This window comes from Carassius gibelio, chromosome B5 (assembly GCF_023724105.1).
Source record: "Carassius gibelio isolate Cgi1373 ecotype wild population from Czech Republic chromosome B5, carGib1.2-hapl.c, whole genome shotgun sequence".
Taxonomy (NCBI): Eukaryota; Metazoa; Chordata; class Actinopteri; order Cypriniformes; family Cyprinidae; genus Carassius; species Carassius gibelio.
Window position 1 is genome coordinate 30612301 of NC_068400.1, and position 14073 is coordinate 30626373.

The 14073-nt window shown below is 35.7% G+C and overlaps 2 protein-coding genes across 2 annotated transcripts in view; both read right to left on the reverse strand.

Annotated features, from left to right (window-relative positions):
• LOC127957301 (cilia- and flagella-associated protein 299-like) overlaps positions 1 to 1800 on the reverse strand; it is a 46939-nt gene extending 45139 nt beyond the window's left edge. Inside the window, exon 1 of the mRNA XM_052555762.1 lies at positions 1680 to 1800. Coding sequence (XP_052411722.1) covers positions 1680 to 1787 — 108 coding nt within the window. The 5' untranslated portion in view covers positions 1788 to 1800. The remainder of the gene's footprint in view (positions 1 to 1679) is intronic.
• Positions 1801 to 3763: 1963 nt separating this feature from the next.
• On the reverse strand, positions 3764 to 10707 carry fgf5 (fibroblast growth factor 5). The gene is made up of 3 exons (XM_052555384.1): positions 10494 to 10707; positions 8909 to 9012; positions 3764 to 4880 (listed from the first exon to the last, which is right to left on the reverse strand). The coding sequence occupies exons 1-3, from the start codon at positions 10705 to 10707 to the stop codon at positions 4518 to 4520; spliced, it is 681 nt and encodes a 226-aa protein (XP_052411344.1). The 3' UTR covers positions 3764 to 4517.
• Positions 10708 to 14073: the final 3366 nt, after the last annotated feature.

Genomic DNA, 14073 nt, shown 5'->3' on the forward strand with positions numbered 1-14073 from the left:
GATCTGCTGAGCTGGGGGTGGTTAAAACTGACTGAATAATATGAACAAATGGCATTTCTGTACAAACAGGCCAGTGTTTTATGACACATTTCTGCTAGTTTTGTGCTCAAGTGCTATTTATATCAATCCTATTTTAGTATAAATGCTATTTATATGACAAAATTACATGAGCTGCGCTGACAATTTCATGGTTGCCAGGATCAAGGATTTTTACCACATGTCACTGCAGCGTAGTTAAAAGTGGGTAGTATCATTTCCATATGATTTAGTGAGGTTCCTTATGCCCTCAGAAGGAGGAGCTGCTTTCATGTGGCAACAGGGCATTGAGTTTGTAGAGAGCTGCTGCCGAGGAACAACTCAGACTCAAACGGCAAGATCCATTTGTGAAGGGTGAAACTCAATCTTAATAGAAATACACTAAAAGTCAAACAGTGAAACTTTTAAATGTCAAATAAAAATAGGTAAAAAAATATATATATATCTTTAAGGTTGACACTGAAACCATGTTAATGTGAATGGATTATATTCTGAGTCTAATTTAGTATTTAAAAGATATGTTAAAGATTTTTCAGTGTTCCTGCGATGGCAAAGCAGGATTTTCAGCAGAAATAATAATTTGAAACAGAAAACTTTTTTAAGATTATAACTATCTTTGATCATTATAAACTGTCACATTGGATCAATTTAATGTATCTTTGCTGAATAAAAGTATTAATTTCTTTAAAAATATATATATATTTTATTTTCTTTGAACTGCTTATTAATTACACTTATGACCTAAAAACCATATAGCTGATTGTATTAGACAGTAGATTTGAATTTTGAATCCAGCGCTTTATGAATGACTGAATGTGTAACCACTCAAGTCATACAACACCTTATAACTTAAGACACGCTCATTCCTCTAACTAGAAATAAGCCCCCACATATGAAACTAAACCAGAATGTGTCTGAATATATCCCCGAGTCCTCATTGCGAAGGAAACCACACATTGGCATTCATAGACTGCTACAGACTATTCATACAACTCAGGTTTGAATTACTTTCTTCCAAGCTAGAACAAATCCCAAGTAAATCAAATGGGGAACTTTTTAAAGTCAATACAGGCAAAGCCTTTTACAGTTTCCAAGGCTCTTACATTAAGTGTAAAATATGTACAGTATACCATGACTCAGTCATTAGCCAAAATAACAGTCAATATTACAAAATGTTATTATTTGAAGAATTAACTGTTACATCCAAATTTCTAAAAGTGGGCTAAAAGAGACACTGTAATGCCTTATGTTGTGACTGAATGTAGACTTATCGCATCAGACTATAATACAACTACAAAGAGTCTCACTTAGGATACCATTGTACGTTACATTATGATGAGAAAACGTTGCCGTTTATAGAAGTATACAGGAAAGTAACGTTACCATGTCGCCATCTAACGTTTAACTGCAAACGTACACTTTCACAGGCCATAATTTTGTTACTCCATCTGTCTGCACAGGCTATCGTTACGTGTGCACAAGCGTACCTGCCAGACTATTCACATTGACTGAGACAAATTCTGATTTAGAAAGAAACAAAATAAGTCGTTTTCTTGATGCACCTGATCTCACAATGTGTGTGAGATTCACAACGTCACATAGAACAGACGGTTTAACTTGCAGCGTGAAATATAATGCTTCACCTCGAGGTAAAATAAATCCAGAGGTTTTATCTGAGAATCTAAGAAGTCCTCATAAGTGCGAAACTCTTCCACGGTTTCTCCCGCAAAGACGCCTCCGTCGTCTTCCATCTTGTTTACTTTGAGTTATCCCCATGGTAACAGACAGCTGTAGTAGTAGGATCGTGTTTTCCGGTTATAAACCAATCACGAACCAATATAAATTCGTGAACCCCGCCCATCCAAACAAGCGTGATTCGCAGGAAAATTAGACGATCTTAAGCGACAATATCAGTGTAAGTTTGTTTGTCTGAAATGCTGTTTCTTATAACTCCAAAATAGTTATTATTTTAGATATGAATGTTATAACCAATACCAGGGTACTAATTCTGCTATGTTAAGAGAAGCAGGAAGGTTGATGGTATGCATCCAAAAGCTGTTTTTAAAATCATTTGTGTGAAAGCATTACAAGTGACTGGTGGATGTATGCTTACGTGATTTCATTGTTGTATCATGAGGTCTAGCAGAGTTTTACTTCTGGTAGCCGAACAAAGACCTACTCTGTGTAATTAATGTTTTCTTGCAGTCTAACCTTCTATAATATAATATAATATAATATAATACAATATAATATAATATAATATAATATAATATAATATAATATAATATAATATAATATAATATAATATATTTTAGTTAGAATTTTTTTTTTTTTTTTTGAGCATCATATTATGGTATAAATTCTAAATGAAAGGTTTTCATGCAAATTTAAAATCATCTTGCGTCATTGTTATGTCAGAATAAAAGACAATGCGACTGATTCATTTTTAACAGCAAACATTCATTATTAATATTTTAAGAGTTCCAATCTATTTTTATTTATTTATTTTTGCTGAAGAGCTTTTTCCTTTGTCCTTTAATAATATTTGGGGGGTATTGCCCCCAAAAATTTAATAATTATAATTATAATAATAAACATTTTGCTTTTACAACATAAAATGTATAATAATCAAATAAATACATTTATGCTAAAGGGTGTTTAAAATGAAAATAGCAATAAGCTTATTAACTTTTTGGTTTTGTGGATCTTCACTGCATTAAACATTACTGGATTCAGTGGGAATTAATTTATGTGGACTGAACAGTTTTGCTGAACCACAGTTTTGTGGTGTTATTGTCTCATTTCAAAATATTGAGCATAAGGCAAACAGACCAAAATGTACCTGTGGTTTAATTATTCATACATCACCACTAGGTGGCACAGCTCTTCAAACGATTATTAAACAGTTCTCAATGTTCTCGGAGTTCTATGCATTTTGCCATCATTCTTGTTCTTATCTAAACTTGGTAAAAATCGATTCTGGTTAGCCTATAAGGATTTGAATGGCAAAGATTGTATTCCCAGACAAAAGTCATAGTCCTGACTCCTGGCTATGGATGTATGTCTTGGCATATACCCAAGTAGTATGAAGAAACCTTTAGAGCCATATAACTGTTCACCATTACAGTTTATGCAGACACCATTTGATGTGGATATCTTGACCCCTGTATTTCAACCTGTTTGATGAGACACTGTTGTAAACCATTTTCCGGTGGAATGTCTGACCTCCACCAAACCCTGACTTTACCCCTTGGATCAGCCCAACAGGATAATGGCACAAGCCAGCTGTTATGTCAATTGCAATGGGCAATAGTCTTCAGGCGTAGACATCCAATACCACCACCATGCATGCACAATATGGATTTTGGCCACATTGATGATTCCAGGAGAATCTACTGCAGAATTTATAGAAGAAGTGTGCAATAATAGTTGTGATTAAACATTTATGATGTGTTAAGGATTTCTGTTGTATCCTAATATATTCACATTCCAAAAACAAAAGTATGGCATTCCTATATTGTGGTAGTTTGTAAAACAGACAATAGCCTTAGAATAATTTTAGGGAATTATGCACAGGATGTTTTTAATGTCATTATAGTGAAATGTTTATTAGAAATTAATTGTTGTGAAAAGTTTGGAAATGGATTATGGTTGCAATCACCTGTAAACATGAAAGATGAGTTCCACACCGTTTCAGAGTTCCCTGCTTGACAGTTATAGGGATATTTTGTGAAGGGTCATACCACGACTGTCTGCCATTTGATACACCTATGAGCAGAGCTCATAAAATACACAGAGCAGTCCCACAAGACATGTTTATCCTTGTGAGACATCGCTCTTCTATGGAATGCACTGGGGTCATGACAGGATTTTAATTTCCATGACAGTCAGCATATAGCCTGATAGTTTTGATGGACAGACATCTAGTAGAAGAAATATGGACTTTTCATGCAAATAAGCAATCCATGTGCATTATTCAACCCAGAAGCATTCAAAATATGTCGTCTTTTTCTTGTACTGTTCTTCACCGTTTTTAAAAAATATATTTGCATATTACCATCACAAACATTATAATTTTGGAAGCTGGATAACTGTTTGTGCAAAAAAAGCTTGTAGAGACATAAATATATTGTATAAATACAGTGAGGTATACTATAAAAATGTAGTTATATTTTGTAAAATCACTGAGGATAATAAGGCAAATCCTCTTGTAACGCAACTTTAGTTCAAATACATAAGATTTTCACAAGATCCTCATGAAATGCACATCAGACTTCAGAAGTTCTGTCGTGAAAATGTCTTGTGGTTGGCTGATTCAGTCCTTTGACGTCTAATGTACATGATGACCGGAATGCTCAAGTCATGTAAGTTAAGCAAGTATTGGTTATCCTGAAGAGAAAACTGGTTATTTCAGCAAACCATCTTTTTTCCCAGCTTGTCTTTTTTGCAAGATTAGTCCTTGTTTTTGAGACAGCACTGGTTTATCCGAATCGAAACTTGGGCCAGTATTTGACTACTGGTCGATTCTTCTTTCCAGTGTTGGCTGCGACTTTTGTTATAGAGGGTGTTGGTGGATGTGGAGGTGGTTGTTTTTCCTGCTCTTTGTCTGTTATTGTGAATCCTTGATCAGTCTTTTCATGCAAATGCATCCTCGGCAGAAAATGTGTAGACACGTGTTGCGACTTCACTCTTGGACTGGACCCCATTTTTGCTTTACCTCTCTTGTTAAGTGCCACGAACCACTCTCTGCCAGTGCGATGGTTCTTGTGGATCACTGAGGCGTACGTGTTGTAGCTGTTCTCCTGAAAACGCTCCCTGAACTTACAGTCATCTGTAAAGCTCTCCTGGGGAAAAGGACAGGAAAAGGGGGAATGAAAAGATACAAAGATAGAATATCAACAAGTTGTTGAGTCTGATACTTATACTCCTGTGCATGTTAATGGTCATGTTAATATGTCTTGAATCTTGGCTTTCAACACTCACAGCCTGTGAATGATACTAGATCCCTCTGATGATCTATGTTTGTATTTCAGCCAGAGTCCAGCTGCAATGGTGTTTATTTAGTGTATGGTTTCCTGTACTATTTGTACATCTTACTTTCAACTGAGATGATAACTTTTACTATTCGGTATAAATGTAATCGCCATAAGTTTTTTTTCTCTCTCTCCCTACAAGCTATTCAGCAAGTTTGTTACTGTGAGCCTACACATAAAATAAATAGACCATTGTTGCATACTTCACCATTGAATTAAATAATTCGCTCACACTTTATTTTAGGGTCCAGTTCTCACTATTAACTAACCATTAACTGTGACTTTTGCCTCAGTTAACTCCTTATTTGCTGCTTATTAATAGTTTATAAGGTAGTTGTTAAGTTTAGGGTATTGGGTAGGATTATTGATGTCATGCATTATATGTACTTTAGAAGCACTAATAAACAGCCAATATGTTAATAATAGGCATGCTAATAAGCAACTAGTTATTAGTGTGAATTGGACCCTATACTTAAGTGTTACCAATAATTCTTCTTTATTCAGAGTAGCAGGATGTATTATAGTGGATAACACACAACACCAGATTACATGATCAGTGTACCAGACATGTAGTTCTTTTCAACCATGTGTGCAGAGAATGCTGGGAAATTAAAAAAGTTATAGGACCATGTACTAATGCACAACTTGAATCTTAATTTATGTAGCTTCATCAAGGCAGTACTAAATAAAAAAGTCGGTATAAAAAAAAAAAGACCGACATATGTACACTTTACGCAGAACTGTATGTGGAAGTGATCTGCTTTTGTATTGTGCTTCAGTTTTACCTCAGCTTTAACACTTTGAGCACACAATAAGTTGGGCACACAATTTACTGTGCACACACTTTGTAGGATGCCACATTAGCAGCTGCTGGAGAGAGAACACTTTGTGACCTGATTGAGTTAGCCCCTCATAAAGAGAGCTAATGAAAAGCAGCAAGCAGATTATAGACACGAGCCCCAGAATGAAGCATTGAGGGGGTTTCAGAATAATTGCAAGTCTTACTTTTATCTCCTAGCTCAAAGTCATCAAAACCGACTTTCCAATCAAAGACTGGGGTGACCGACAGAAGCAGAGCTTCGTTTGTGTGGGCTGAAAACTCATTAGGCTGTGAAACAACTTTATCCTTCCAGGGCACAGGAAAGCAGGACACATGCTTGTTTGTAGGCAATCTATGGTTATGCGCAAGCCTCTCTCCTTAGGTAGGCTTTCAAAAAAATGCAGCCATTGACTGACAAGACCAGACATCCATTAGATCTCTCTCTAGTAAATGTTTTAAATATCTGACCAAAGCTCAGATAGTTCAATTAGATGAATGTGGTCAAATCAACACTAGATAGCAGGCAGAAAGCAAACTTATATAAGATTACTTCATCACTGGTCTGTTATTGTTTCATCTCTGGCTCTCTGTCGAATGTGACTTTGAACTCCTTTGAATAAATGTGTGCAAATAGTTTTTGGGAACACTGTTAGTAGTTTGTAAACAGCAGCTTATATTAACAACTGTACACAACCAACATTATTATCGAATTTTGGCCTCACTCTCTAAAAATACATCTGGTGGGAAAATATATCATGAATTTAATGAGGGTCAGTCCCAAGTAAGAGGTCTTGCATAATTCCCAAACTCTGAAATAATAAAACTGTTCTGGTTTGCTGAAGCAGAAAATGGTGCCATTACAATATTTTCTAAACATGCCAGTCACAACGTGACCCACCATAACTTCACAGGGGCTCTCTCCCCTAAATCTCGCCCCAAAAACATCTGAACGTTTGTTTGATTAGGATACATGGTTTCTGTCTTCTGGAAGTGCTTTATGACCGCTGTTTTAAACGGCAGCCAGCTGTTGAGGATACATCCTTTTATGACATTTTTGGGGGGTTATTTCGATCCATGTTTGAAAAGATAGAAGAAATCCCATGTGTCTGTTCGGGTGTCTGCAAGCGGTAGACATTTTATTGTTAAGTCATGAACTTGCACAGCTGTTTGACCTGTGTCTGTTCTCTGACAGCTTTCTTTGTGAATATTATCCACAAACAATCCTTTCTCAAGATTTCCCATACTGTGGTACCTCCACTGTTCAGCCTTGCACCACTAGCATTGAGTAATTATACCGTTACAGACACAGATACGAATAATTACATCTTGGCACGGCAGATTTGTTCCCATTCGTAAGTGTCGCCGTATTATTCAGAGCTGTTTTCTTTACCTTTAGACCATGTGAGCATTGTTATATTTGAGACACCTCTCTGGCTCATGAGCAATCCACGTTTCATGGAATGGGAGATGGTTGCATCTCCTTTTCCCTCTTGGTTACTCACCCGCTCTCCATTGTTTTCTTAATAAATGTAGTGACCTCTTAAGCTTTGCAAAGATTATGTTAGTAATAGCTTGCTGGGTATGTCACAAGGCATAATGTACATCTGTCTTCCTTGCCATTATCGCAGCAATAAATTGCCACTATGAAAACATCTAAATATTAAATATGACAGACAGTGCAACAAAAATCAGACATTAAGCCATTTGATACTCCTTTGGTTAGGCCGACTTGTCTACGAAGTGAAGTGCCTGGGGTTTAAAACCCAAGCTGACAGCTATTAAATAAGCCTATGCAACTGTAGTTGGTCTGAGGAAATGAAACCCAATTCAAGTCTGACGGAGCCGCTGCAGCTGCTTTAATTACAGATGATGTCTGTGGCAGTTCAGAGGCTAATCCTCAGATTTATCAGACTACTTTATTATCCGCCCCATACAAGATTTTTCTAAAATCGTAAACCGTTAATGTGAAGTAGGGTCTACACAAGTAATATATAATAAATATATATAATACTTTTTATTCAGCAAGGATGCAGTAAAGTGTTTTTGTGACTGTCACGACATTTATAATGTTACCAAACTTTTCTGTTTCAAATAAATGCTATTCTTTTGAACTTTACATTCATTAAAGATACAGTATATATATATCAACTGAAATATTAAGAATATTATTATATGCAATATTATTATAATGATTTCTGAAGGATAATGACATTGAAGTTTTCAGTAATGACTGGTGAAAATTAAGCTTTGAAAGTGACATTAAAATATAATAAAATATACAATAGTTATTTAAAAAAGTGTAATAATATTTCAGAATATTACTGTTTTACTGTATTAAAATAAATGCAGCTTTGTTGAGCGTAAGAGACTTTCTTGTGTGTGTGTGTGTGTGTGTGTGTGTGTGTAATATGGAGTTAAAAGCTGAATATTGATAATGATAGATTGGTTAAATAGATGTAGATTGTGTTTTCTCAAAATAAACTTGTAGTGTCTCATAGACCGTTCTTTTGTGTGTGTGGGGGGGGGGGGGGGGGGGGGGTTGGAAAAAAGACAGTTGATATTATGGGAGAGTTAAACAATAATTGCAGATTAGAGTTCCATATACTGTTGCTTTGCTTGCATAAGTCCCAGTTCTTGTTGTCTGCATGCTAAGTGCCCTTAAAGCTGTCCAACTTTGTTTACACACATATTGATCCCCTTCCTTGCAAGATTATCAACTACCCCAGACTCGTTTTAATCTGCTCTTCCCATTAACACATGCTAATAAGCTCTGCCTTCTATCAGACAGCCCAGACCCCTGCAAAGCCAGATTGCTCTGGAACTGCAGTGTGTCTCTCCACTCCTTTGTGCCGTACAAGTCTTTGTAGAAAGAATTTGCAGAGGCTCACAAATATCACAGTAAGCCGAGATTTCCTTCAAAAGTGTGTATGGGGAGTTTTTGTTCTGCATATTTGGGTTAGTTTGCATCCACTTTTTTGTAGTGGATTTATGAGTTTATATCGTGTTGGGTCAGACTTACAGTTGCATGAAGCCTCCCCATCTTGTTCATGGCTAGAAATCGGTTGCTGAAAACCCCTCGGATCCCTATGACCCCCTGAGACACGGCAAACAGCTCCAGCACACCTACAGATCGAAAAAACACAACAATTGCAGTGACGACTGATGACCTTTATGTCCTAAGTGTCAAAGGTCAAACAATGGCTGTGTTCAGGTTTGGTTATGAAAGAGAGAGAATAAATAAAAAAATCAAGTGTTTTTAGCTTTATATATTTATTGTTCTCTGGTTATTTGGGTTACAAGTATTATTGAATGCTATAGCAAGAGTGATTAGTTCAATTAAACATTATTCTATCCCCTCCTGTCTACTGTTGTTTGTACTGGACAATGTACCATCTGAGTCACATCTATTGATAAATACATATTATACAGTGTGTGTCTGTATAGCCTATTTTACATATCTTTTTTGTCTTCTTTTATATTAGTCAGGATATTAGATCAATTTACTGTACATGTACAGTAAGTAAAGAATAGAGAAACCACTGCACCGCACACTGTAAAACACACTAACATCATAAAAAACATCCACCCAGAAAAATGAATGTGACTTCCCAATGCCAGTCCTACAAGTTTGGGTGCTCTTCATTTAGCGTGTGTGTAGTGATAGGGTCCATATAATCCAAAAATAAGCTTTTTTTGTTGATTTTTAAAAAGCCTGTTTGTTACCACTGTATATATAATGTATATTTTGAGGTGGTTTTGCATAAGTGAACTACAACTAGAGTTGATCACTTACTATAAAAATTGACTGGCATTTGGATATAGCATCCATCTTTTTAATATTTTAGGCAATAACAGTACTGGTAATTAATGTTTGTTGATATAAAAAATTAGATTGTTTAGGCTGTATTGTTTCAGAGAGATGTTTTAGGTCTATGATGTTTGCTTTCTAAATATTCTGCCTGGCACATGGACTTAACACCAACAGCCAAACTCAAAGTCCTTTTTACTTTAATCTAATTTTGATCATCTGTTTGACAGTAGACCCTCTAAATAGACCTAGTACTATGGTATGTGTAGCCAGCTATTCAGCCATTAACAGAAATCTAGTGCATGGCATGTTAATGATGCCACTCACTCCAGCTTTCAGCTCACTGGCATTCTGATCTCAGCCGCTGCACCTGTTCCCATACCTGTAAATAAACATCCGCTCCAAACAAGAGACTCCAAACAGAGGAAGCACTAGTTTATCATACATTCAGTCTGCAATAAGAGTTTCTTGAGCCAGTGAGTGTTTTTGCACAGCCCATCAATAAGACTGTCTGTGTGACTTGGAAGGACCTTCTCTGTTATGCAAAACTGTTTAAACATACATGCAATTAAAGCATTTTTTTATATTCTCTTTGGTCATTTTAATAATTCATTTTAATTTAGGATGCAAAGGAGCACAATTTCGTCCGTACTTAGTATTGGTAAGTTTATTTCTATCTGAAAACCCTTATCGAACACTGTGCAGGCATACCAAGTATGGAAAAAAAGGATCAATTAATCACTAATTTGAATTTAGCTGTCCCCATGTCCGTAAAGAAAGGGAAATGACTACTTACTTAACGGATTAGGTTCGTGACTCCCGTTGACTCTTCCATCTGGGTGAATCTGAAGGTGGAAACCAATTCCAACTCTACAGTACAGTCTTCCAGTCCTGCGCCCTGATACGCGTCCTTCGACAAGTTGGTGCTCCAAATACGCGCGTTCGGATCCCGTAGGCAATGCAGAGCGAGGCAACTGAAAGAGGAGTAAAAGCAGGAGAGGAACGTTCATTCTTTCCAGAGAGCTGTGTGTGAGTGTGCTAGGCCACTTCCAGCATTTTGCTGCTGTTCCAGCGCTCTGAGGTAACTCGCTGTTTCACTAGTGGGCATTACCCTCGGCTGCTGCAGGAGCTGGAGCAGATCTGCTGGCAAAGAGATATTTATATCACAAATGATCTCACTGCTTGATGCGTGCCTGAGATGTGCAGGACGCTCTCTCTCATCCTCAATTTATATCGGTCGAAACATTCAAACCTTCCTGAGTTCTGTTTATCGTTGGAGATGTAGCTCCAAACAGCGCGTATTTGACCAAGGATAGGAATGTGCAGTTATTTATTTATACTTTAATACGTGGGTCTGTGACAATTAATGACGTTTGAGGTGATCAAACTGAGACATGGGAATCTTTTTTAAAACACGTGGCAAGTTCTTGGAAACGTAAGACTTGTCATGTTTTGAATATGTTTGCCATAAAAACAATAAAAAAAATTTACATATATGTTATAATGTATCAGCTTAGCTCCGTTTTCTTTTTTAAACAAGTTTTCACTTATTTTCCAAGGTTATTTACAAATATATCATACATTTTTTTATTAAGAGGTTGATTTCTCCATTTGATTCAATAAAACGTACATTTTAAAAAGAAGTAATAAAATAAATAAAGGCATACTGTACATAAATACAAGGTCCTATATAGTCAATAAATATTATTATTATTATAATTTTTTTGTAAACTTGGTGACTTTGACCCTCACTCTCTCTCTGTGTGTGTGTGTATATATATATATATATATATATATATATATATATATATATATATATATATATATATATATACACACACACACACACACACACACACACACACACAGAGAGAGAGAGAGAGAGAGAGAGAGAGAAATTGCCTCCTGCGTTTTGGTTACACCGTTGGACTTTTATTTAGGGTAAATCTCTTCACTGCTTATTTGTTATAATTAAAGGATTTTGCGACTGATAAAATATAGTTAATAAAAATATTTTGCACAGATACCACCTTGATATATTTTACCTGAAACCTCAAATAAAAAAAAGATTAATTAACTTTTAATAGCCTACTTCAAACATGTTTGAAGCTAAGTTTAAAAATAATAATAATAATAATAATAATAAAAAAAAAACGATTCAGAGAAAAGAGCGTCACGTAAAGGGACCAAATACATACTCCTTGAGTATTTTGTGCACGAGGAAACATATATACAACTGGGTGGACAAACAAATAATTTATGACTGGAAGAGAAGCGGTTGTATAAACTGTCATGTTGTACTTGGTGAAATCACGCTCACCGTCCTCAGGTAGCGCTGTAGTTTTGCTCGTCCTCGCGCACGAGCGTGAACGCGTCTATCACACAGACTGTTGCATTATTGGAAGTTCTCAGCTCTGACTCCTTCTGGGACAAAAAGCAACAAACTTACATATACAAACTATACAGTTATTTTTGGAAAGAGGACCTTCAGGATGAAGACTGACTTTCATATTAAATGTATTCATTGTTCATATTTTCTTTTTTTCTGTGTCTTCTCTTAGTCAGAACTCAGAACATAGTAGTATTGATGTTTCTTTTTAATCTAAGTTTTCTTACATATATAGCCCATTTTCATTTGTATACAGTGAGGGCATGGGCAGTGAGTAATGCAGTGTAATAATTTAGTGATAACTCGTTATGACTGGTATCACCCTTGATTCATTTCAAAGTGGAAATGTTGCTGTTTTATAAACTATTGATAGGTAAAATTATGGCAATTTGTGACTCACCATAAGATCAACTGTATTGCATGGATTAATTTGCACCACATGTTAATGACAACACAGAATGAAACAACATAGCCTACTTTATTTAAATAACCAGTATACCGTATCATTAGGACCTTTGAAAGCCTCTTTTCCTTATTATTATCTCTCTATTAAATGAAACAATAGTGGTGTCCAGGCCAGTTGTTTCATTACAGCTACCTGCAGAGTGAAAAGCAGCACTACACATTGTCTGCTTAATGGACAGCACAGTGGGAATTTCATGTTCTTTAAAAAAATGTCTGAAACATATGAATTTCTCATCTACACACAATGTTGTGTTATTCACAGTTATATGTGAGATTAACTGTACAAAACCTGGAAAGGAAATCTTTATACATATAGGCTACATATAAATCAAAAGATCTTTGAGGTTTATAAATCCTCACATATATAACACATAAATAGTCTTATTTAATGTATATTCATGAATATTTTATAATTCAAAGATATTGTGAACTTTTGTATAAGGCAAGGCTTATGTAAATATGCATGCTATATGCTCTTTTAATGCCTTACATGCATGAATTTGCATGATCCTAGAGCATTTTTTTTAGATTTTGCTCACATCATCTTAAGTTACCTTTGAGATGCGATGGCAGCCTTCAGTAATTTGAAAGGAATGTGTCCTGAACACTTTACAATCTTAATCACTAGATGAATGGTGAATGGAGACATGGAGGTCTGTGATGTCTGTTTCACTTGCTGCACAACACGGATTGATCACTTTAATGTAAACAGTGCAGAACTGTGTACCTCCCAAATTGTAAAGGCCATTTGTTTGTGCTGGACCCTCCAGTAACTGCAGTGAGGTAATACCCCAGATGAGTATAAACACTGATGATCCTGACTGATTCATCAATGATCCTGGCTTTTAACAACTTTGTAGTAACATGCAGGACTTTCTCTCTTGGGGAAGAATCATTTGTTATTGTTTTGGCACATGTGATCATTATCTGTGAATTAAGCTTTTGAGTAACAGGGGAGGAGATGAGTTTTCAGGTACTGCCATGAATGACGGCATCTGGACAGTGTTGGGACTGTTTGGCCCACTTAAAGATTATACTCAATAATTTGGTCCGTTGGCTGATGGTTGTTAGCTCACAAGCTTTGGCAATAATGTTGTACCTTCATTATGGAGTCTCCTTCTTGATAGATGACACTTTTAGAAGCTGTATCAAATGTATAGTAAATTTAAAAGGAAAAGATTTTTATAAGCAAATATTACACGAAATGCATGACTTTCTATGTTTTATCATATAATATATAAGTTAATATATGTATATATATTTATATATATATATATATATATATATATATATATATATATATATATATATATAAATGTGTGTGTGTGTGTATGTGTGTGTGTGTGTGTGTGTGTGTGTGTGTGCAAATAGGAAATATTACATCATAATGCATTTGGGCAGGTATATACGTTTAATGAATGAAAAATTCCTTAAGGGTTTCTGCTGGTCTTAAAAAGGTCCTTAAAAGTCTTAATTTGTTTTTCCACACATTAAGGTTTTAAAAATGTCTTATTAGGTGCAG